This window comes from Brassica oleracea, chromosome C8 (assembly GCF_000695525.1).
Source record: "Brassica oleracea var. oleracea cultivar TO1000 chromosome C8, BOL, whole genome shotgun sequence".
NCBI classification, from domain to species: domain Eukaryota; kingdom Viridiplantae; phylum Streptophyta; class Magnoliopsida; order Brassicales; family Brassicaceae; genus Brassica; species Brassica oleracea.
In genome coordinates this window covers 37,818,996-37,843,460 of record NC_027755.1, presented here as the reverse complement: position 1 = coordinate 37,843,460, position 24,465 = coordinate 37,818,996, and the positions used below count along the sequence as shown (strand labels likewise).

The 24,465-nt window shown below is 34.5% G+C and overlaps 5 protein-coding genes across 9 annotated transcripts; 2 read left to right on the top strand and 3 right to left on the bottom strand.

Moving 5' to 3' along the window:
- The first annotated feature begins 414 nt into the window (after positions 1-414).
- Positions 415-2,957, top strand: LOC106312026 (protein kinase 2A, chloroplastic). Its single transcript, XM_013749392.1, has 6 exons — positions 415-702; positions 882-1,237; positions 1,335-1,470; positions 1,549-1,685; positions 1,769-1,892; positions 2,367-2,957. Exons 1-6 carry the CDS (start codon positions 636-638, stop codon positions 2,834-2,836), a joined length of 1,290 nt encoding a protein of 429 aa, XP_013604846.1. The 5' UTR covers positions 415-635; the 3' UTR covers positions 2,837-2,957.
- A 39-nt stretch (positions 2,958-2,996) lies between these two features.
- On the bottom strand, positions 2,997-4,512 carry LOC106312027 (ubiquitin-conjugating enzyme E2 1). 2 transcript variants are annotated; one of them, XM_013749395.1, is made up of 7 exons: positions 4,243-4,512; positions 4,090-4,131; positions 3,859-3,995; positions 3,766-3,791; positions 3,594-3,683; positions 3,432-3,520; positions 2,997-3,368 (listed from the first exon to the last, which is right to left on the bottom strand). In XM_013749395.1, exons 3-7 carry the CDS (start codon positions 3,981-3,983, stop codon positions 3,240-3,242), a joined length of 459 nt encoding a protein of 152 aa, XP_013604849.1. In that variant the 5' UTR covers positions 3,984-3,995; positions 4,090-4,131; positions 4,243-4,512; the 3' UTR covers positions 2,997-3,239. The 2 variants fall into 2 exon arrangements, with proteins under 2 accessions (XP_013604849.1, XP_013604848.1); XM_013749394.1 differs by lacking the exon at positions 4,090-4,131 and having other exon boundaries at positions 3,021-3,368; positions 4,243-4,511.
- A 312-nt stretch (positions 4,513-4,824) lies between these two features.
- On the bottom strand, positions 4,825-7,905 carry LOC106312025 (probable pectate lyase 3). Its single transcript, XM_013749391.1, has 3 exons — positions 7,588-7,905; positions 6,828-7,503; positions 4,825-5,596 (listed from the first exon to the last, which is right to left on the bottom strand). Exons 1-3 carry the CDS (start codon positions 7,785-7,787, stop codon positions 5,114-5,116), a joined length of 1,359 nt encoding a protein of 452 aa, XP_013604845.1. The 5' UTR covers positions 7,788-7,905; the 3' UTR covers positions 4,825-5,113.
- Positions 7,906-10,088: 2,183 nt separating this feature from the next.
- LOC106312024 (galactose oxidase-like) lies at positions 10,089-12,129 on the top strand. Its single transcript, XM_013749390.1, has one exon. The coding sequence runs from the start codon at positions 10,301-10,303 to the stop codon at positions 11,975-11,977; it is 1,677 nt and encodes a 558-aa protein (XP_013604844.1). The 5' UTR covers positions 10,089-10,300; the 3' UTR covers positions 11,978-12,129.
- A 2,025-nt stretch (positions 12,130-14,154) lies between these two features.
- Positions 14,155-16,129, bottom strand: LOC106307486 (zinc-finger homeodomain protein 4-like). 4 transcript variants are annotated; one of them, XM_013744461.1, is made up of 2 exons: positions 15,876-16,129; positions 14,155-15,385 (listed from the first exon to the last, which is right to left on the bottom strand). In XM_013744461.1, the coding sequence occupies exon 2, from the start codon at positions 15,286-15,288 to the stop codon at positions 14,341-14,343; it is 948 nt and encodes a 315-aa protein (XP_013599915.1). In that variant the 5' UTR covers positions 15,289-15,385; positions 15,876-16,129; the 3' UTR covers positions 14,155-14,340. The 4 variants fall into 4 exon arrangements, with proteins under 4 accessions (XP_013599915.1, XP_013599913.1, XP_013599916.1 ...); XM_013744459.1 differs by having other exon boundaries at positions 14,155-15,360; XM_013744462.1 differs by having other exon boundaries at positions 14,155-15,356.
- Positions 16,130-24,465: the final 8,336 nt, after the last annotated feature.

Below are 24,465 nucleotides of genomic sequence, written 5' to 3'. Positions count from 1 at the left end.
GTATTTATATCAAGATTTTTTAAATATTCCTCTTTCTCCCATTCGCAAGCAAGAAAAAAAAAACAGACAATGAAATGATATGGGAACACGACTTTTTCTCCCACCACCTTCCTTCTTGTACTAATCACCACTCAGTTACTGAAAACAAAATATCATTCAAAAGTTTTCTTACGTACTGTTAATAAGCAAACGTGAGCATGACGCAACCGGATCTAAGTCGAATTTCCAAAAGTGTCCTGTCCTATGGCGTTAGAAACGTTCTAGGACCACGGGTTCTTTTGTCATTCCAAACGAAACTGACGTCAATATGGACTCAAGGGTAGTCCTGTCATTTCCACAAGTTATCACGAGGAGAAAACAAAAGCACTCTACGACTTTGTATTACTATTATTTATTTGTTTTTGCTTCAGAACCTCTCTGTTCTTCTTCACCTTCCTTGGTCCTTCCTCTCTCCTTCTTCTTCTTGAGATTTTATTTCTTTCTTGTTGTTTAATATTGTCATTCTATTTAACGCATATATTCGGCTAAGCAGACACTTGCGCCGCCGAAACTTACTGTACTCTGTTCTTGTCCTGATCATCTGTGTCCTTGTTCCACAAGCTTTGTCTGTCTTCAAGTTGCTATTTTAATCTGAGATGGGTAATTGCTTAGATTCATCAGCTAAGGTGGATAGCAGCAGCCATAGCCCACATGCTAATTCTGGTAAATACTAAATATTTCTCTCTCTCTCTCAAGCCTTTATCGCTTAACTTGTGTTACGTGTTAAAGTTTCTTCAAGATTTGTCCTTGTCTCCAAATAAAGTTTGTCGAATGATCTTGATTTTGATGTTAGTAGCAAAGTTTATAAGAGTTTCCAATGTTTTATTTGATCATTTTTATAGGTTCGTCTGCGTCAAATGTCTCGAGCAACACAAGCCGTTCCACGGGTCCTTCAGGAAGAAGCACAAACTCTTACAGCACAGGAAGCAGTAGTTTAGGATCATCATTACCAACGCAGCCAAGAACAGAAGGAGAGATACTTTCATCTCCCAATCTAAAAGCTTTCTCTTTCAACGAACTAAAGAACGCTACCAAGAACTTCCGTCCTGATAGTCTACTAGGCGAAGGAGGTTTCGGTCGTGTATTCAAAGGATGGATTGATGAAACTACTCTCACTGCTTCACGACCTGGTTCTGGTATCGTTGTTGCTGTTAAGAAGCTTAAGCCTGAAGGTTTTCAAGGTCATAAAGAGTGGCTGGTAAGCCCTGGTTACTTTCTGCGGCTCGCTGAAACATTGGCCTTGATTGATTCTTGTTGCTATAACAATGAGTTTTATGCTTCTTCTTTTTTTACAGACTGAAGTGAACTATCTTGGTCAACTTAGTCACCCAAATCTTGTGTTACTAGTTGGTTATTGCTTAGAAGGCGAAAACCGGCTTCTTGTATATGAATTCATGCCTAAAGGAAGCTTGGAGAATCATCTTTTTAGACGTATGTTTTCTTTAATAAAAGAAACAAATAATAACTTTGATTGTGTTTAATAATCAGTTGGGCCAATGATTATTGCAGGTGGTGCGCAGCCACTTACATGGGCAATAAGGATGAAAGTGGCAGTAGGTGCAGCTAAAGGGCTTAATTTTCTTCATGAAGCAAAGTCACAAGTGATTTATAGAGACTTTAAAGCTGCTAACATTCTACTTGACGCTGTAATAAACTAAACCAACTCTCTTCAAGCACTTTTAGAGATTTACTTGACTCTTAACCGGTTGAAACTTTTGTCATATTGAAGGAGTTCAATGCTAAGCTTTCAGATTTCGGTTTGGCTAAAGCAGGTCCTACTGGTGATAACACACATGTGACCACAAAGGTCATGGGTACTCAGGGTTATGCAGCTCCTGAATATATCGCCACAGGTTTGTTATGTAGACTCACAATAGCCACTCCTTTCGTTTCAAAAATCTATATATTTTAGAATTTTCACACATTAAAAAAGAACATAGCGAATTTTGATTTTCAATGCATTACTTTTTGTAAGTAATTATTTTTCACAATTTTTAACCAATAGAATTTCAATAAATGCAATTATTTTTGAATGCAATTGAAAATTTATATATTTTTATAAAATCTTTTTTTAGATGTAGATCTTTTTGAAACGGAGTGTTAAACCAAGACTAAACCATGAAGCCAACCTGTAGTTTCACACAGGTTTTATCAGTTTCTATGTAAAAACACTTCAAAAACTTTTTCAAAGATCTTTTTTTTCAACAGCTTTGTCTTCTTAATCTTGAATAGCTTGATCTTTGACATCAACCAAAAATTTGTTGACTTTTAGAGTGTTTTTGCTTCTTAAGACACTTTCTAAAACCTCATCTTTCAAACTACTGCAGGTAGATTAACAGCAAAGAGTGATGTTTACAGCTTCGGTGTGGTACTACTGGAACTAATATCAGGACGACGTGCCATGGACAATTCAAACGGAGGAGTTGAATATAGTCTTGTGGACTGGGCAAAACCTTACCTTGATGACAAGCGAAAGCTTTTCCGCATAATGGACACCAAACTAGGCGGCCAGTATCCACAAAAGGGAGCTCTCGCAGCTGCTAGCCTCGCCTTGCAGTGCCTAAACCCTGATGCAAAGCTCAGGCCGAAAATGTCAGAGGTTTTAGTCACGTTAGAGCAGCTAGAGTCCGCTGCTAAACCTGGAGGTAAACACACGCAAATGGAATCTCCAAGGGGTCGTCATTCCTCTGGTGTGCAGAAGTCTCCGGTAAGGTTTGGTCAAGATCGGCCTCTGGGGAACATAACTCCCGGTGCATCGCCTTTGCCTTCTTACAGTAAGTCTCCTCGTGTGAGATGAAAGTAAATAGATCATACTCGTTGCTTGTATGTGTAATGTATGTAAAATGGAGATTTTGAGATTCAGGTTGTCTATGTGTAGTATGTATGATTGGAGAAGAGTTAAAAAAAAGATTTATAACAGAACATAACTATCAGAGTGAAGTGAATCAACATATGAAAAGGTAACTTATATAATACATATATACAAAAAGATGAACAATTCATAAGGTTTGGTACAAAGTTGTTTTATAAGGATGTTATAGGTTTCATAGAACCAATCAAAGCATCCAAATCACTACAGAGTTTTGGAAAAAACACAAAAAGACAAGAATGAAAAGATAAAGTTGAAAGCTGTTGCTGAATGGTGTGACATTGAGAGAGTAGGAGAAAGAGTTTACAAAAGCCTACAACCAACTAAAACACTAGTCAGCAGTCCAGCTTTGCTCCACAACATCACGCACTCTTCTGTTGTACTCACGCTTGCTTTCGCTGTACATCCTAGCAGCTTCCGAGTTTGCAGGAGAGTTCGGATTAGGGTCACAGAGCAACGACTGCGAATAAGGAAAATGGATTAGAGAAGAAGAGATGTTGGCACGTGGCATTTCGATAATTACCTGGATGGAGGTAAGGATAGCAGCAACATCATATATTGGACTCCACTGGTTTTGGAGAATGTCCAAGCATATACTCCCATCAGCATAAACTGCAAAAGCAGGTTAATATCCGCCAAAAAAGCTAAACAATAACCAAGTGGAAGAAAAGAGAATGGTGCTTACTATTTGGATGGAACATCCGTGACACAAAACGAACTGTTGGCGGCTTATTAGGATAATCTTCAGAGAACTGCAGTGAGAGTTTGAAAGTACCTGCCACGAAGAACAAGCAAGAGCCAATAATAAGAACACTACTAACATGATTGATCCCAATTATAAACAAACATAACGTTACCTCCATCCCATGGGGTGTCATCAGGCCTGCAAACCAACAAAACAAGCGTAAGTAGACAGAAACGAATAGACTTTAGTGCTTGTTCCGTGTTACCCGAAAATGACGGCATTCCAGAGCATGATGTTGTTGTCTTGTGGAGCACCGCTTATACCCGCAGGTGGGTCTTGCTGCAACCTCTTGAAATCCCTCATCAACCTCTTCCTTGCTGGAGTCGACATCCCTACCTTACTCTTATATAACAAACACACACACACACATGTTCATCATTCTGAGGTCTGTCACCTCTGCAAATTTTTAAAAGTTTCTACTAAATAAGACTTTAACCTACGAAACAAAGCTTAAGGTCGCATCAATTCACCAGAACAGCTACAAGAGTGACAAAACAAAACAAACACCCTTTACTATATAAAGAATGACAAGAAACAGCTCAGATGAAGAAAGTAAAACCAGCAAAGAAATGATCAGATGAAAAGATACCGTGGAAAAACAAATCTCGTGTTAAAAGGAAGAGAGGCAAAAGATCGCGGCGAGATGAGGTCGTCAAGCCAACATCTGTGTCAGAGAAACTCCGATGGATTCGTGAATCAGGTGGGCCCGGTTCTCGATTTCACCGAGAGATGAGAGAAGATGAAAGCTTTCAATGATTTGGTACGCAGTGATGATCTCTGCTCTGTAAAGTTGATGCCTTTGCCTTTGCGTTTTCGACGAGCTAGTGGCTGGCTACTAAACCGTTAGGGCGAACTTTACCGTACCATCAACCGGAGTTAATCGATTAAAATTACCAATTTGACCGACATAGAAAACAACTATTCCGGTTTTTGGTTTAGGATCAGAGGCCCTGAACCGAAATAAACAACTTATACTATTAACCGGACAGGATCTTTACCCAAACCAACTGAGGAGAATGACCTAGTCTAGATAACCATTTCAAATCATTTTCATATTTGCTCTTACAATAGAGTTTAATCAACGGCACACAATTCTTGGAAACATCCATTACCAGAACAAGGTCCTAAACCAGTACAGACTACCGATCTAAATTAACATGTCAATCACTGTATTTTTTTTTATGAGCACAGACAAAGGCCTATTGACTGACACCCAGGAAAATAATATCAAATATTTCTCTCTTCTTACAACACATGGGACAAGACGAGATGTAAATGAATCCTAATAAAAATAATAATAATCTGAAACTGCTCATTGTATATGCACTCTTTTAATTACTAACACACATTCATATAACAACAATTCATTTTACTTTCTTTCTCCTCTTCTCTTCTCCCCTTTCTCGTGGACAGCAAGCAATACAAAGCATAAACTTTGTTTGTTTGTTGGAAGGGGACAATCAACAGGCTTTACCCGGTTCGCAGCCAAGTACTCCTGCGTCCATGGTGAGTTCACGCACCATTGTTCCCGGTTTTGGTCGAATGGCAAACTTGCTTGGGACAGGGTTTTTCGGTTTAGGGCTCCATGCATTTGGTCTTCCGGATTGTACAAAATAAGCTCCATTCAAAAAGTAATCTCCTTCTGATTGCCAGTTCCAACTTTTCCAATCAGTGTAAGACGTGTACTCTCTCTTTGTAACCTCCTTAGCTTGTTCGTTAGGAGGAGCGATGAAACGGTTGCCCTGGCTAATTATTGTAGGGTTCATGTTTCCACCAATTGCATACATTTCCCAATGTGTGTAGTCATTGTTCACCACATGGATCGTTCCGAATCTGCAACGAGGCATTCTCTGTTCCAGTCTCTTACCAAAGTGGTTAAACGCTACTGTTATCTGCATGTTCTTGTCAATCACGTGTTCGTCTTTCGCCCCAAAAAGCATCACCTAACCAGATTCAAAGAAGGGCTTTAAGGCTTCATTTGAAAAATATACGATAAACTTGATGTACAAGAAACCAAAAAAAAAATAGACAAATATCCTCACATAGCACTAAGAGCATCTCCAAAAAGACTATCTATTTTAGAGTTTACAAAACTCTATATTTGAAGTTTCAAGGTGTTTTTCTGCAAAAACAAAACTTCAAATTTAACTTCAAAAGTATTTGTAATATACACCATGGTCCTTATATTTTTCAAAATTAATATAAATCCATAAAACTTTTATAAATAACTACCACAAATATAAAAATATTACAGTAATATTAATTAACTAATTCTTACACTAAAATATAAAATTATAAATAGAAATACATAATTAAATATTTAAGTACAAGTAAATACCACATTATTCCATAAAATTATTTCTGTAATGCTTCATCTTCGGTTACATAAAATTTGTTTGGACAATATTTTAGAGGTTTCGGAGAAAATTTACTAGACTATTAGTGTTGTTGTAATATTTAAATGTGTGCAATAATTATGTATTCATGTATCTTTATAAATGTTTTTTATTAAGTTTATTCTCTAATATTCTTGTTGTCTAATTCCCCGTCTAATTCTAGTATAAAAATATTATAAAAATTATTTTATATTTTTTATTTAATTTTATGTGTAAATTTGAATTTATAAAAATAAAATTGAAATATTTTTGAAATACAAAAGTTTTAAAGATTATAGCAGTAAATGAGAAAATACTTAAGAATCATAAATACGATGTATAATTAATTATAAGGAACAAAATGCAAATAAAAAGATGAAAATTCAAATTTGGAGTTTTGAATATTGAAACTTCAAATATTCAAATATGAAGTTTCACTCCTTAAAACTCTAATTTTGAAGTTTTTTTGGAGAGAAAAAATTCTATATTTAAAGTTATAGAGTTTATTTTGGAGATGATCTAAATCATGTTGTAAGACAAAATTAGCACATACGAAAAATAATTTTCAAGATAGCATTAACTAAAAGTTAAAAAGACACTTTTATTTTATATTTGGGTTTAATGATTAAGGTTTAGGGTTTAGTATTTATTATGGTTTAAGAACTAGAGTAATTTAGTTTTATTTTATTAAATAAGTGTAATTGTTTTGATCAAATAAGTGTATACTTTTAAGAAGTTTATTATTAGGTGCTATTTTGAGATAAATTTTAGAAATGGTATTTTGAGATTTTATCTTAACCTCTTGGTGGTCGGTGAAATGGCTGTTGGAAATAGTTACTGCAGTTGATCCTTCAATAGCATCGATCATACCATCTGTACACCTCGTCATCGAGACATGATCGATCCAAACATTAGTCGCCCCAAACAAACTGATTCCATCACCATCACTTTTTGTCCTGAGCCCTACATGTTCCTCAGAGTCTCTGATCAAGCCACCGTTCCCAGGAATAATGTGCTTGACATAAATATTGTTTATGATCACATTATTCACAAACTGCAGCGTTAATCCAGCACCTTCCATGATATAAACCCTTGCTCCTCTTCCATCAATCGTTTTGTTGCTCGTTATCATCAGTTCTTGTTGAAGCTTTATGACCATGCTGTTTGCGAATATGATCCAAAGCGGTCCGTCTCTGGTCACAGCGTGCCTTAACGTACCTGGCTTAGGGTTGACAAGATCGTCGTCTGAGGAGTCGTTGACGACGTAGATAGGCCCGTCTTTTCCTCCGGTGGTTTTCCGGCCGAATCCGAGGACGCACTCCACTAGTTTCTTCCGGTTCTCCTCCCAGTTAGGGTCACATCGCCAGCATTTGTCTATGGGGTTATAAGCTATGCATTTTCCACTTCCCTCTTGCGTTTCCAGACCAATTAGCTCTCTCCTCGTGTTGTTGGTTGATTCCGTGGCGTCCACTGCTCTGTTAAGGAACGAGATTGTTTTATTAGGTTACTTGTGTCACACGTTAGGTTCAATTTTGACTAACAAAGACAAGAAAACTCACAAAGCGACATGGTAATTCAAGTGGTCGGTGACGTTAAGCGGATTAGGGTCGTAAGAGGCTATGGTTTGTTTCAACGCATCGCCTTGACGCTGCGTCCAGTAGTTGTCGAAGATAGCAACATTGGCTTGAACATGTGGGACCAATATGACTGATAAGAAGACTAGAGTGTAGCCGCCAATATTCAAAAACGTTGCTGCCATTTTCAAATGTGGCGATAAATGCCGCTGAGATTTTTTTATTTTTTTTTCTGGTGAAAACCACAAGCAGAAATTGTGGTTTCCAGATATATTTGCTCAGGTTAAAAATTGGATTTTTGAATCATCGATTGCTTTAATAACAAGGACCTTGAGGGAGAGGGTGATAAAGGGTCAACAGAGGATTAAGAATTAACAGAGATTAGTAAACCATTAATTTAGATTTCTTTGACCACAGCTCCTAAAACCCTGTTTGGAGATGCCTTTGTGTGTTGTCCTTCTATTGTGGGATATTTTCAGTTATTCTTGTCTTTACCTAAACTTGAGGTAACTATTTTTGGTTTTACTACCCATATATAAGATAAGATAAGTTTAGTGTATCAATACAAGGTTCCAAACTATTGATAATAATCGAAAAAAACACTGTTATTTTTTTGAAGGAGTGCTCAACTTGTGTTTTCAATATGTGTTCGTTACCATGAAAAAAGAGTTTAACCCAATGTTTTGTCAGAATAGCTAGCAAGAAGATTTTAAATCTGACTTGCTTGAAGAACCGCCAAAGAGAAAATAACGAAAAAAAAAAAGAAAACAAGAGAGAGAGAGAGAAAGGTTTTCTCTCGAGTGTCTCTCCACCCAGACGCCGTCAAACCCTAATCCCACCAAATCGATCTTGTTTTTGAGGGGATCGAAGGCACTTGTCGCCGCCGGTCTCCTCCTCCGCCTCTATTTTGCTCGTCTCAGCCACTTTCATCGATCCCATCGACCGCCGTTACCTCCTCTTTGTCGAGCTACTCTGGATTTCTTCTTCGGTGGATCTAATCGGAAGCTAGAGGCGCGTGCCTCTCTTCTCTGGAGTACAGACGAGGGTGTGATGGTGGTGCGATTCTCGGTAGCTACCTCTCTTCTCATTGCTGCCTTGCCTCCCGACGGTTCAAGGGTCTAGTAGCTTCAAGGTTCTTTAGAGCCTCTCCTCGAGAATTCGTTTTCTCTGAGTACGGCGGAGCCGTGGCTCTCCGTTGAGGGCCTCTTTCCTTTGCTTCAAGTGTTAGCTTCCATGGTTTGTCCCTGTGTTGTGGCGTGTGTCTCTTTCTATTGTTCTTTGGTGGTTGAATACTCAGGGTTCTTCGAGGACAGTCCCGCCGTGTTCCCTCCAGGTCATGATGCTAGAGCCTCGCTCACACTCGGATTCACCTGTTTTTGAGGTGTCTACTGACTTCTCCAGATCTTCATCTCCTTCGCAATGCTCCGGGATGCTTCTCTTGACTGATTTGTTGTCTGCACTTAATCTCTGGGTCGCGTGGCCGGACTTAAGACCGCCTGCGCTTGACCATGATACCTGAGTTTCAAAACAAGTGTGGTCAGCTTTGATAGTCAGGTTGTGAGCTTCCCGAGCGGTTATTGGTGTTGTCTTCAACGAAGCCCACCTCAGCTTGCACCGGATTGGGTGTTGCCAGCCCTCCGTCGTCGCAGCTTGAGAGAATCTCCGAGTTTGTCGTCGGCATTTCAACACCGTTTTAGCCTACTCTTCGATTCTTAAGGCTCAGCCTCAGGTATCAAGAAATGCTTGTGTAAGGTTCTAATAGCTAATGTTTGTTGCAATAATCTTAGTTCTAAGTGTTGTTCACCTCTGAACACTCTTAGTTCTCTCTAGGTTCTATGGGTTTTTTATATTTTTGCGGCCAATAGAATCTGAATTAGCTTTCGAGCAGATCAGATTTCAATTTGTATTGTGATCAGACTTTCATTCAAGTTAATGATATTTACACTTTTAGCAAAAAAAAAAAAAATCTGACTTGCTTGTTTGTATACATAAAATAATAAAAAAAAATTAAATTTGGATTTGGTTGATCGAATCAGATCAGAATCATTTGATATATCTGGATTTCTCACTTACTAAAAGTAAAAATTCATGTGTCTAGTTACACATTAACAGTCTAATCTTCTTCTTTTTCATCATGCATAACATCTTGTGATTTGATTCGTTAATTAAAAAAAAAAATTTATATTGGGTCGAATCAGTTGGTGTCAAACAGAATACAAGCTCGGCCCATATATGTGATATTGAAAGCCTTTGTTCTTGCCGTCCAAGTAACTAAACTTGTACCTTACAGTCAGAAGCTTATTAATGGCGGGACTCTCTTGTTCCCCAACAGAATTTGAAGAAAACAGAACAAGAAATGCAAACTGAATATCATGAATAGTTCACAGAGCAAGTTGATAGAAGATGCCTTACTGATTATCTCTGCCAAGATGGTCCGTGATCAATTTTATACAGATCCAACTTCACCAACTTATCTGAACATTTTCAAAAGCAATAAATAATTTCTTGACCCTTATGATAATACATCTACAGATCATTATGTAGATAGAACTCTGAGTCTGTTATTATACATTAATCACCATAAATGTTTCTTCTCCTAACCATTCCAAGAAAGACAGTAATCACCCAAAAAGGCTTTAACTGTTAAATCTCGTTCTCCGGAAAAAAAAGAAGATTCAGAGCTGAAAATAGAAGAAGCATGAAAGAAGGAAGATTCAAGAAGAACCTATACGCAGTCTTTTTCACTTTCTTCTTCTTCTGCTCCACGTCGGATTTGCTCCTCCCACGTTCGCCGCTAGAGATGCTCACCGGAGGGAGGTGGGATCTCCTGCAGCCGAGTGTAGGCATATCAGCCATGCACATGCAACTCCTCCACAACAACAAAGTCGTCATCTTTGACCGTACGGACTACGGCCCTTCGAATCTCTCCCTCCCTTCTCAAACTTGCCGAAACGCCACCGTTTTCGACTGCTCCGCGCACTCACTCCTATACGACGTCGCTTCAAACACCTTCCGTCCACTCACTCTCCGATCCGACACGTGGTGCTCCTCCGGCTCTTTAAACGCCTCAGGCTCTTTGATCCAGACCGGCGGTTACGGCGTCGGCGAACGAGTTGTACGTATGTTCACGCCTTGCGACGGCGTTTCTTGCGACTGGGTTGAGAACAGAGCGTACCTCTCCTCTCGCCGGTGGTACTCCACGAATCAGATTCTTCCCGACGGCCGGATTATCATCGTCGGAGGGAGAAGAGCCTTCACCTACGAGTTTTACCCCAAGAATCCGGGAAAATCCGTTTTCATTCTCAGATTCTTGGCGGAGACGAGAGATCCTAACGAAGAGAACAATCTTTATCCCTTTCTTCACCTTCTCCCCGACGGAAACCTATTCATCTTCGCCAACCGGAGATCGATTCTGTTCGATTTCGTGAATCACCGAATCGTCAAGGAGTTTCCGGTGATTCCCGGCGGCGATAAACGGAATTACCCCAGCACTGGCTCCTCCGTGCTCCTCCCTCTATCACTCACCGGAGAAAATAACCGATCGAAGATCGCGGCGGAAGTTATGGTCTGCGGCGGAGCACCGCCCGGAGCGTTTCTAAAGGCGGCGAGGACGATCCCTAAAATCTTCGTCGGAGCATCTCGCACGTGCGGGAGATTGAAAGTAACCGACCCGAATCCAAGCTGGGTCATGGAGCAGATGCCGTCGCCACGTGTCATGCCTGATATGCTGTTGTTACCGAACGGCGACGTTTTGATCATTAACGGCGCGAGTAACGGAACCGCTGGTTGGGAAGACGCTACTAACGCCGTTCTCAACCCGATTTTGTACTTGCCCGACGAACCCGACCCGACCCGGAGATTTGAAATTCTCGCGCCAACTCGAATCCCTAGAATGTACCACTCGGCGTCTCTCCTCCTTGCCGACGGCAGAGTCTTGATCGGAGGAAGCAATCCTCATCGGAATTACAATTTCACGGCGAGGCATTATCCGACGGAGCTCAGTCTCGAGGCATATCTCCCGCGTTACCTGGATCCGCTGTACTCCGGCGTGAGACCGTCGATTGTCACGGTGGAGCTCGCCGGGAATATGCTGTACGGTAAGTCGTTTGCGGTCACGTTCGTGATTCCGGCGTTTGGGATGTTCGACGGAAGAGTGTCGGTGCGGCTCGTGGCTCCGTCGTTCAGCACGCACTCGACGGCGATGAACCAGAGGATGCTGGTCTTGCGCGTGAGGCGCGTCGTTCAGTTATCTGTTTTCGCGTACAAAGCTGACGTGGATGGTCCAACGAACTCCTACGTGGCACCTCCTGGGTATTATATGATGTTCATGGTTCACCGTGGAACTCCGAGTGTGGCTATCTGGGTTAAAGTTTAAACGTGAATTCAGTTTTTACTCTGCTTTTGAACTCTTTGTTTTTTACATCATTTTTAGTGTAGTAATACATTTTGTTATGGTGAAAGGAAGAAATAGCGGAAACTAAGAGATTTAAAACAAGAGATATAGAGGATTTATGATATTAGTGAAGATAACAAGGGGTTATTATACATGAAAGGCTAAGCACGTCTGTTATCAAATTATCAGTTTGGGTTTGTGATCCCTATGCATATGAGGAAATTTATACATACCGAATAGTTGTTACGCTTTGATCTCCTTCTACACTGTCTACAATCCGGACATTGTAGTTAATCTTGGACTATATGACACTGAAGTTTTCCTTCACCTAGGCATAACAACTCAAAGTAAAGACAAAATGAATTGGCACTGACAAACCGGGTTGGTTAGATAAATCTTCAGAATTAGGGCTAAAATGCAACTACATGTGAAGTTTTCATTTTAAGACCAACACTTGGAGAGGTACGTACGTCACCCCTTATATTCATTATGCTTTCCCTGGTCATGTGTATGTAGATGGATCGATAGCTTCATTGGTTCACTATCCATGTAGTTTTTTTAATCAAGGAGATCGATCATGCATGACATGTTTGATATATTGTCCAGTAATTTGTTTTCTGTAAGTCGATAATGGATTTTGTACGCATGACCCCAGAGAATAAACATAACAGACTAACAGGTCAGATTTCAGTATACTAGATCGGTCAGTATTGATTTTTTTGAACAAATAATGTGATCACATTTCATAAAGCTTAGAGTAGGAAGAAGAGGGGACCTTATTTTCAACTACATTTATGGAGTTTTCTTCACAAACATAATAAATGTGGCTCAGAATATCATATTTTCTTATTTACTGACCCCAATAAATGTAATAGTGACGACTCTCCATCCTACAAATTCAGTCAATTCTTTTAGCACGGTGAGTAGTGACTTAATATCAAAGTTACTTGACGTAAAAAAAGAGAGTGAACTATGCTTTTTATACTCGAAGACTGAAAAGAGTAATAAATTTATATTTGCTTTTAGTGAGATTGAGACATCCAGTGCACTATATGCTTCACGGTTCTTATCGATCACACATCGATAACACGAATTAAGCAATATACTCAGGTTTACAGTTTGGAGAATTCTCCATCTTCGACGGTTAATATTTGTGTGATCATCAATCACATACACAAGAGCATAGAAACATGTACCTGCATTAAACAATAACACATGCGAGGCATGAAATTGTTCTATACAACAACCAAAGGAAATTGAAACATGTGACATAACTAATAACATAAGATTTTAACGACAAATTCTTTTATTTATCCAACAGCACACTACACTAGTTATGATATACTACCTAATTAAAAAGGGGGAATAATTAATCACTGAACATTCGTACATAAAAAGTGGTTTAATTAGTACTTAATAGATGTGATCGCTTGTGACACCAACTGGATATATTTACTCAACCTACGTCACACACAAGAGGACGTAACTTACAACTCGCGAGTACACTCTCCAGCTCTCTAATAGTAGAAAATATTTGTATTTTATCTCTCTCTTAATTTTGTTCTATTATTGTATGTTCAAGAACAAAATAAAAACCTTTCTTGGCCAAAAAATCTCTTCAATTATAGCCACAATGAAACTTGTATTTTGTTTCTAATAATAATATTGGATTTGTCTGTTTTTGGTCAAGTATTAGATTTGGTTTTTACATTACAAAATAAAAGTAAAAGCAAACACCAGCCTAGCCTGTAGCTACTTTGGTAGTTAATAGTTATGATTGTTAGTCTCGCACCGATTGTAATAGCTAAGACTGCAATTTTAATCCATGGCAATGACGCATGAAGAAAACTGGATTACAATTTACAACCAGAAAAGAGTTATGGTTCGCCATAAATATAGTATCTATTTTAGATATTTATACCCCTTTCAGAAGTCATGTATAGTTATATATATATATTTTTTTTTTCTTGCATGCAGAATTTGTGAACACAATGATCACAAACTGCGAAAAGTCTTATGATTCAAAATGATATAACCAAAGTAGATTTTCTTACATAGCCAAAAGAAGAAGAATAAATAAGACTCGGAGTGGTGATATATTTATTGCAAGAAGTTCAATATATATAACTTCCAAAAGGAAAAAGAAAGATACTAACATATAGACCAGAAAAGAAAAGATATATTATTACCCGATCCATATCACTACTAATCAGATAGCAAATACAAGTTTATATATAGATATAACCACACCAGCTAGAACATTAACATTAAAACCCTAATAGCTAACTTAAAGACGACTAATCATAGCCATAATAAAATCATAAAACGACGTAATTAATATTAATTCATGGGACGATCTTAGTCATGTCGATATTACCAGACAGATCAACATTGTTAACGTTGTTGATCTTTTCGTTGTCGTTGTCTTCCAGATTAATGTTGTTGCTATTGTCCTTCTTGGAGAAGTGGAGCTTATTGTTGTGCATCCAAACCTTAAGGACTCTTCTCTTCACTCCAATCTCTTCACAGAATCTCTGAACAACGGAATCTTCTTGCCTTTGTAACTTCCACCCAACTTTCTCGGCAAAACTCAGCATCTTCTCTTTCTGTTCCGGCGTGAACTTGGTCCTAAATCTCTTCTTCGGGTTGTACGGTGGGGGTCTAGACGCGGTGGTTACGCCGTCTTCCTCCATGAAGTCATCAGACTCCGAGTGATGCATATAACGGTAGTTAGAAACTCCCACCGGCATGATCATTTGGTGAGGCATGGCTGATCTGATATTATGGTGGTTGAGCATGAGTTTACGCGGTGGAGGCGGCTGGTGGAAAGAGGAAATAGCGGTGGTGGCGGTTTCACCTTCGACTTCTTTTCTATGGAAGTTTCTGTGGCAGTTGCAAGCCGAGCAAGTGAGAGCTTCAATGGAGCCATCTTCGCCACTAGGCATAAACTCTCCACACCCATCAGTAGCGTTTCCTCCCATTGCTGCTGCATGGTTCTTGAGACATTCCTTGTACGTTATAATAGGCTTCTTGATGATGGCGTTGTAACTCACATGATGAGGATCTTGATGTTGGCGATGATCATGATTGTTGCCATGACCATTGCCATGTAACGGCATCTGTGGTGGTTGAGTAGTAATGTTATTGTTGTTGTTGTGAGTTGGAGGAGCAGAATTAGCAGCATGATGGTCATGATGATGATGGATCATGTGACCATGACCACCACCACCACCAACAAATGCAGTGTTTAGTGGGATGGGCATATCATGGTCTTCTTGACTTTCAATTTCCATTTTTATTGAATCTTCTACAAAAAAAACCTTCTTGTTGCAAACTGTTTCTTGGTTTGGGGACAAAGAGGCTAGCTAAGGAGAAAACAAAACAAGACAATTGAAGAAGAATAATTAGTAACTAAGACTAAAAATGATTATGAACCAGCAAAGGTGGATGTTTTCTTTATTATCAAAAAATCTTAAAAAGGATTTTTCTTGGAAAATGTCTACTTTTTTAGAAACAACTCACGGAAACCATTTTAAATGATTTTACTGAAAAGAAACACAAAGTTTAGAAAATCCATAAATTAGGACAAAACGGAAGAATACCAAAAATAAAGAAGTTAAGGGAAAAACTCTTATTGCAAGCATGCTCGTAAAAAAGCTGACAAACGCACTTCAAAAGAAGTCTGTACTTCAATGCAAGTGAGATTTATGGAGATCAATAAAAAAACAAAGACAAGAAATTAGTCATAAAAACAACTGTTCTATGGTTATAAACCTCCTTTCTCCCCAGATTTTTATGAGAATTGAATAGACATAGGGAGATAAAAGTTATGAAAGAAAACTGAATTAAGTTGTTGATGATTGAACAGAAGTACACATACCCAGTCAACTAAAAGCAGTAGACTTTGATCTTCTTCAAAAGTTCAGAACTTGGTTGAAGAGAGTCAGCATCAGCCAAATATAAACCATTAAGAGAGGCAAGAGAAGATTAGATATCTAGGGTTTTGTAATGAAATACTTTGAAGGAAGAAAGGAGATAAAGATTTGCATCTGAGTTTTGGATGTGAAGACAATGTCTTAAACTAAGAGAGGGCTTAGGGTATTAGTAGTGGAAGCCTAAAGACTAACAAAGCAAGAGAGAGAAAGCCAAACTAGATATTTTCAATATTTCACTCTCTTTTCTACATACACAACAACATTATTTTTGTCAGTTTTATTAGTAGTATTTTGTATTAATTACACAAATAAAATATAGTTCCATCGAATTTTCAAATGCATATGGTTTCTTTAAATATATGTTTATCATAAGATATAGTATTTTTACACCATAATAAGATATAGTTTAACCTAACTGCAAATACAAATATTATCCAAAGAAGGGGAGAAATGAAGAGAATTAAAGGCTATGGGTGATTGCTTTGCTTGCACTATCAGACATCAAATTTTACACAATTTGTAGAGATAAAATGTGTCAGAGAGTGGTGGGGAGAGTACTGAATCAGTGAGACAAGCATAAAAGTAATAATAAATCAAATAAGTTAACTTTCATACATAAACAAAGTTGATTACAAAAGAAACAAATGTTTTAATTAGTAAGTTAATAACCAACAAATAAAATAAAATTTTAATTTGATTGTATATAATTTGGAATTAAAAACTGTAAACAATAGTCCTACTGAGTAGTATTAGGGCATCCTCAATGGAAATTTTTAAGTAGGAATTCTTAGGGAAAAAATAATTAAATAATCAGTGGATCCCACCAAAAAGTAATGATTCAATTCTTAAAATTTTTAAATAAGGATTTTTTCTTAGTGAATCTTTGCACTATTTGCGGGTCTCCACGACTACGTGGCGGCCCGTGAATGGTCATTTTTTTTTTTTTTTTTAAAAATCTAAAATATCCAATATTAATTCTAAATGCCCTTGTCACTAAGGACTCTAATGAGTCTCACCGGTGCGCATGCTATTATAACCTTGGTACTTCAACCTCCATTAATCGGGATTTTGGGGGTTATCATATTTTACTGAAATTACACGTTTTATTTCCAAAAGTCACATATTAATATATAATAGATAATTCATCGTTAAACATCAAATAGATTTAACTCTTTTTCTTTCCAATAATAAGACTTTGGACTCTCGAGGTTGTCATGTCATGCATGTGAATTATATAATTAACCAGAAGTTACTATTAATAAAGGCCCTACAATATTTCGCATATTTATCATAAAAAGTGTAGTCTCTGTATATAAATGCAATTTAAACTAGGCCTCGAACTTATTATCCGAGATCCGGATTCGATCCGAGATCCGTTCCGGATCCGCTCCGAAAATAGGATATCCATGGTACCCAGATCCGAATTCGGATAGTAAAATCTTGGATCCGTGCAAACCGAATCCGGATCCGGATATCTTAATTTTTAGGTCCAGATATCTGGATCCAGATCCGTATTTTTAAAATATATTAAATTTTTAAATTTTATTAATATTTTTATTTGATATATTAATATATTTATAAATATTTAATTTATGTATTATATTAAAAAAATTATTATTTTTTGTTAAAAAAATTATTTTTAATTATTTGACGGATCCGGATATCCACGGATAATAGAATATTGAGACGGATATCCGAAACCTGGATATCTGGAAACCACGAATCCGGATCCGGATATTAAATCCACGGGTTCGACGGATCCGGATCCGGATCCGATACCTTAAATTTCCCTGATATCCGGATCAGTCTCAGGATTAATTTAAACCCCGTAATTTACACTAGACATGATTTTAAAAACTGAAATTTTAATAAAATCTTTTGATAGTCGGGAATTTGAATTTTCTTAGATATATTAGCTAAAATTACTTACTTTCTCAATGATAAAGTAATGATATCGGTATTTTAGCAAATATTGAAATTGGTGGTGGTATATTATAGTATTTGATTTTAATTAAAATATTTACATTTCTAAGTGCATTTTATCTAAATAGACGAAATATGGTGCATCACACGAAATTCGAGACTATGATAAACTATTCAGATCCACATACACCACATATCGAACCATGTAAACTATTCGATTCACATCACAGACGAGATATTAATTCTTGTTTCTCCTAATTTGTATATATATTTCTGTAAAAAGTTTCAATATATAGATACATGCCTGTAATATTTGACAAGTTGTTGAGCGTATTTACCACTTAAGTATATAATTATATAGCCTTATAATTTCTAGTACTTTAAATTAGGAAGCATGGGCAAAAGATCGAAAGTTAAGTGTTCGTTTCCTAGATATAGGAAGTCGTGGTCAGATGGAGAAACTTGCTTGAAATTTCAGACTTACTGCTCTTAGCAGTAGTAACCATGTAATAGCTAGCCACTACAATTTGAAATTACATTTGTTCAATGAACCAATATCTTAGTTTAATAATTTTATGGACATCAGAAAAAAAAGTTTTATGGACATCAGGTCACACATTTGAGATGCGTTTTCTTTTTATAGTTCTTGTTTTGTTGTCTCGTCTTATGATAAATTCTTTAAACCAATATTAGTGTTCGTTCGCCTATATTATAGGATGAACCCAAAACTTGGGACAATTTAGAGCACTTATAAATAAATATAAATTTGTTTTGATGTATTTAGTATTTTCAAAATATATTTACTCATGCAACAAGATAAAAAGGGTCCACAAGAATAAATGACGTTAGGTCGATGGTCCAAAATTGTTCACAATTTTCAAGATGTTCGTATTTACTCGTACTTACTCGTACCCCTTTTATAAATATTACGACACTTTAATATATTTATCGCCTGGTTATTTATTTTGTTTTCCAGTTTATCAAAAAGAAGAAGAAAAGATTCAAGAGGTATTTTTTAGTCATGTACAATTGTACATTCCTCAAAAAGACGGGTGAATTTGCAAAGATATTAGAAGATAATAATCCGTTTGATCAAAAAATAAATAAGATCTCTTAAAACTCTTTTTCTTGATGTGTATATATATGTTGATTTAATTATTTGTATCTACATTTTCCCATTTTACTAAAAAAAATATTTATATCTCAGTAACTGAATAATTCCTACATGAAACTTCTATTATTTAGCTATACTAAGGTTTTGATTAAAAAAAGCTATACTATGGTAAGTTAATAATAGGGCAATTCTCCTAAATAGACAATTTTCAAGTTTTGATCACAAAAATATACCACAAAAAGGAAAATGACCAAAATATTTTATTTAATAGGTAAAAAGACCATAATACCCTATATATATAAAAAATTAAAAAATAATTAAAAAAATTTTAAAAACAAAAAAAAATAATTTTTTTTATAGTTTTAGATTATATGTTTTCAAATTCGAACTTTTTTATAAATTTTTTTTTTAATCTTTTTTTCGAATTTTTTTTTTTCAAATTTTCTTTTTGTAATTCGAAAATATTTTTGAAACTATATTTAAAAACTTTATTTTCAAATTTTTAATATTTATTTTTTATTTCATAAAATTTTAAATCTCAATCCCAAATCTCCATCCTTAACTCTAAACCCTAAGGTTTGGATTAGTTAACTCTGTGAGTATACGTGTATATTTATCTCTTTAATAAAACATTTCGGTCATTTTGATCTTTAGAGTCTATATTTGTGACAGAAATTTTTTCAGTGCTATCATAGGGTATTTCCCTTAATAATACTCTCTTTGTTCCTAAATATAAGATTTTTTAGGTAAAATATACTTATTAAGAAAGTTATTTTTTATCTAAAAAATATCATTAAATTTTAAATTAAAAACTATTCACTCAATTACAAAATAGCTATATTAAATTTGATTGGTTACACAGTTTTTGATAAATTTAAATCTACCTAGAAATATGAGAACATCCTACATATTAGAACATAAAAACTATTCTAAATATCATATATTTAGGAACAGATGGAGTATATTAAAGCAGAATTCAAACCCTTCTATAATTTTTTAAGTCCAGCATTAAGCTATATGTTTATATCTAATATATTTTGTATCTACAAAAACTATCTAATCTATTAATTTAATATTTTATTTTTATCTACCATTAACAAGTTATAGTAAGACCACTTAAAGAATTAGTTAAACTGATATATTTAATTATTTACATTAGTAATAAACCAACTATAAATTTGAAATTTTTTAAAGTATAACAAAGTCTGTTGATAAATAATCTAAAAAAAATTATTTAAATTTTTAAATATTTTATAAAATAACATACTTATTAAATAATTTCGTAATTAGTAATATAATATTATTATAAATTAGTGTTAACTAAAATTTTATTATAAAGCAAGAAAATGAAAATTATATACGATTTCTGTATAAATTCTATAATTATATTATGTACTATATAAAAATAGAAATGCTATATGAATATTATAAATTTACACAATATATAATAATAAAATGTAAATTATATATTTAAAATATTTGTAATAATATCAAATATATTTATAAAATGAAAAAATATATGCACGAATGTGTGAGTTAAAATCTAGTTACTATTATGATAAGATTCAAGATGTATTTTAGGCATTTTTTTAATATTTATTAAGTGACAAGCGTGCAAAGGCAGCCGGTTCATTTCTTTTTTGGATGGAACCATCAGTTTTTGGTCAGCCAAAGCTTGTATCCCTAAAATAATAATAATAACTTCTTTTTAGATGCCAACTTTCTTCTAACAATCTTTATCACAACAAATCAAATAATTTGTATATGGTCTTATTCTTATATGTATAACCAATATTCCAATCATTTTATGTTAGCTAATCAAAATACAGATTCAAGTCACAATCACATTGACAAATAATATAATGATGAGTTCATTTTAGAGTTGGTTAGAATAAAATTATGATAACAACATCATTTGTTATATTTTAATAGATGAAAAAGTTGTTGATTATATCTCTTAATTCATGATTGTTAGGTTTCATAATCTCATGCATTAGTTATTTCGTGGTTATGTGAGTTATCATTTTATCATATAAGTTATGGGTTGCACTTTGCATTTGAAATCAGGATAAAAATAAGTCCAATATTTTACGTATTTATTTCCCTATTTTGTAATACAGTTTTTTTTTATTCTTACTTGACTTGATCATAATTCATCATTTTTGTAAGTTTCATCATTATGTATATCGCAACAAGCATTTAACTTGAAAGCAACAAAAATGAATCTTAAATTTCACATTTTATTCATGCTCTACCTCTGTTTTTCCATGTGGGATTGTCCTTACTTTTCTCACACACTAGTTGATCCATTTTTATATATATCCCTATATTTGGTATAACTATATCGCTTTGTAAAAAATATTCATCAATATTCATCAATCTACATGCGACAGTTATAGAACTTCTCCAGTAACATTTATGAGTGAAATATAAACATCGTACTAAGTGCAAGAAATAAAAGTTAAGCATTTGCATACATTGCATGAAAAATGTAAAACTAGATAAAATTAACCTGGATTTCAGTTTATAATAAATCTGATGTTATATCAAATTTGTTCTGTTTTTATTATTACTACTATTTTGTAATAAATACTATAGATGAATCCAAAATATAATTTTCGCCACTGATCTTTATTAATACTTTATAGACCTAAAATAAATGGATTTAAATAAATTGTTTACTTTTTATGGTTTGTTATTAAATTTGCATCATATATGGTTAAAAAAAAGTCCGTGATAGAACTTGTTTCTTACAGACATTTCCAAGTTTCTAACATATATAACAAATTCTTTTTGGCAAATTAAAGAAAATATAATAATTTGACTATGATTTATTTACATTTTTATTCATGTATATAAACAAGTTCCGACCACATTTTTGTATTTTATATTCTACTATATCTCTTGCAACACAATATTTATACCAGGCCTTGAATAAATTTGTAACTTTAAGTTCTTATAAAAGCTACAAAATTCGACACTAAGATAGAAATTCAGCCGTTGGGAACATCTTCGCTCTTTATTTTTCTTTGTTATTCTCCTTTTCCAGCTTTTTTTCGTTTATTATTCCTTTTGGCATGAGATTCAAACGCCCCACGCCACTTCAATCAAAAGAAAAGTAAAATCACACTTAATTAAATGTTATTAAATTTCTCGGGATGTCCGACATATAATCATATGGATCCAGTATATTATAGTTTACGGAAAGCCATGAACTTTGAAACTTTTTTTTTTTTGAGAAAACTTTGAAACTTCTTTGGTTTGTTATCCGATGAACTGTGACATCTGCTGTATTTTGGAATTGTTTTAAAGTAACCTTAAACGAAAATGTTTAAAAGAAATAACGAAATTAAGCCTTAAACAAAGATGGTTCGTTAAGCTTCACATGCATCTATTGTAATTAATTAACAAAAATATGTATCCGTATGAATACAATTCCAAAATACAGCATACAAAAGCATTTCTGTGTTACTTCAGTTTTCTAAGGTAATGATCGTTTGGGATAGTTTTTAGTTTTTGTTTTTGATTTTTAAATTTTGGTTTTTGGTTTTTACCTTTTAACTTTTGATTTTCCTCTTTTTATTTTGGTTTTTGGTTTTTAGATTTTGATTTTGGTTTTTGGTTTTGCTGTAGGTTTTAAGTTTTTCAAAAAAGAAAGTAATACGTTATTTTAAAATAATACAACAAAAATACAAATAAAACATTTAGAAGTTACTATTAAAATTGATCAAAATATTGTGATTCTTATTCAAAACATAAAAATACATTAACATGTTTTTAATTACTATATTTTAAAAAAACTTACATTATACTAAAATATAAATCATAAATATATCTAAATTATTTTTATTTTTTAAAACTTGAATGGAAACTTTTTATTTTAAAAACTAATATATTATATTTGGTTATTAAAAAATATTTTATGTTTTTATACTTTTTAGTTATTTTTGAATGTCTAATAATTATTAAAATTATTCAATAATTTTATTTATAGAATTTAATAACTAATTTTTACAATTAATTTACAATTAGTTAATGTTATAAATAAATATCTAAATTTATTTTACAGATATGAAATAAAAATAAATGATTTCACATTATTAAACAAAATTACTTAAACAAAAAGATAGAAAGTATATACATATAATGGTCATGTAATTTATATTGATATTTACAAAAATAAGAAAAAATATATATGAAAAGAAGGGTGTTTTTCAAAACCAACCCACTTTTTTAAGTCAAACCTAAAACCAACCTTTTTTTTGTTCATACTATTCATCAATAAATTTTCCATATTATCCCTATGTTTTTGACTTATTCACAAAATTGCCATTTTTATTTAATTTTTTATTAATTTCGAAATTAACCAAAAACTAAATACACCCTAACCAATTCTTCTTATTTACAAAAATGTCATTATCATCAATTTTTCCAACCACCATGAACCACCATTTTTGAGCTCTAAAGCTATAGAATTCAATTTTCAACCACTTTTTTCTCACTCTAACCCAAAAAACTTCATTTCCTCTCATCTCCTCAACATTTTCATCTAAAAAACTCTCATAACTTTCATTTTCATTATCACAAACTTCATATTTTTGAGTTTCTTCATTAGTGAATCGTCAAAGATGCTTCTTTTTGCTCATATTTGGAGTTTGGATGGTTGAAAAGGTTGGAAATGAGCTTTACACAGGAAAAATATAACTATTTACATGGTTTTCGTTCCTTTTCAGATCTGTGTCGCGATAGTAGACTGTTTTGTATGTCTACGCCTCCGTGTAGACTTACGATGCAGTCTATTTGTCAACGCACAGGTTAGTTTTGCAATTGACCAAACAATTTTTTTTTTCTAATGCAGACTTCCCCAGCAGTCACTGTCTTTACCTTTGACAACATAAATAAAAATTTCGGTAGACTTACTAAGACGTCTACCTAAAAGAGGTTAGTTTTTCATTTCACCAAACTTTTGACTTTTCAAAATAAACTTCATCGGAAGTCTACAAACTGTAGACTGCCAACGAAGTCTATAAAATGTCAGTTTTGCATTTGACCAAAACTTTGACTTCGTTGAATAGGTTAGTTTTGTGTTTGACCAAAAAGTTTAAAAAGCAATCAAAAAATTTATTAAATTGTAGACTTCATATGCAGTCTTCTTATCCTAGAAAAAAAAAATGTAGACTGTTATAAAGTCTATTTTTTTATTTTGGTCAAATGCAAAACCAACCCGTCAGATTTGAGAGTATACTTCACAAGAAGTCTACACACCCGTAGACGTTCATTTCAATCTACTCATTGGAAGTCAAACTTGGTCAATTGCAAAATTAACCTCTTTCAAAAAAATTCAAGCTAGCTAAGACACACTTTGTACGCCTTTGTGTATCAAGCCAGAGCCAACTAGAGATTTTTGGTGTTAGATAATAAGTGTAGACGTCTTTGTAAATCTACAAAGGTAGACTGCAGTTGAAGTCTACGTCGTAAATTCTATTAAAAGTGCATTT

What these genes read in the sequence shown, in the direction of transcription:
- LOC106312026 (XM_013749392.1), top strand. Translation starts at nt 636, where the DNA reads ATGGGTAATTGCTTAGATTCATCAGCTAAGGTGGATAGCAGCAGCCAT. An exon ending in TAGCCCACATGCTAATTCTG is followed by an intron (nt 703 to 881) that starts GTAAATACTAAA and finishes TCATTTTTATAG; the next exon opens with GTTCGTCTGCGTCAAATGTC. An exon ending in TCCTGAATATATCGCCACAG is followed by an intron (nt 1,893 to 2,366) that starts GTTTGTTATGTA and finishes AAACTACTGCAG; the next exon opens with GTAGATTAACAGCAAAGAGT.
- LOC106312025 (XM_013749391.1), bottom strand. Translation starts at nt 7,787, where the DNA reads ATGGCAGCAACGTTTTTGAATATTGGCGGCTACACTCTAGTCTTCTTA. An exon ending in TTGAATTACCATGTCGCTTT is followed by an intron (nt 7,504 to 7,587) that starts GTGAGTTTTCTT and finishes GTTCCTTAACAG; the next exon opens with AGCAGTGGACGCCACGGAAT. An exon ending in ATTTCACCGACCACCAAGAG is followed by an intron (nt 5,597 to 6,827) that starts GTTAAGATAAAA and finishes GAATCTGGTTAG; the next exon opens with GTGATGCTTTTTGGGGCGAA.
- LOC106312024 (XM_013749390.1), top strand. Translation starts at nt 10,301, where the DNA reads ATGAAAGAAGGAAGATTCAAGAAGAACCTATACGCAGTCTTTTTCACT.
- LOC106307486 (XM_013744461.1), bottom strand. Translation starts at nt 15,288, where the DNA reads ATGGAAATTGAAAGTCAAGAAGACCATGATATGCCCATCCCACTAAAC.
- LOC106312027 (XM_013749395.1), bottom strand. Translation starts at nt 3,983, where the DNA reads ATGTCGACTCCAGCAAGGAAGAGGTTGATGAGGGATTTCAAGAGGTTG. An exon ending in TGACACCCCATGGGATGGAG is followed by an intron (nt 3,684 to 3,765) that starts GTAACGTTATGT and finishes TCTTCGTGGCAG; the next exon opens with GTACTTTCAAACTCTCACTG. An exon ending in ACGGATGTTCCATCCAAATA is followed by an intron (nt 3,521 to 3,593) that starts GTAAGCACCATT and finishes CTGCTTTTGCAG; the next exon opens with TTTATGCTGATGGGAGTATA.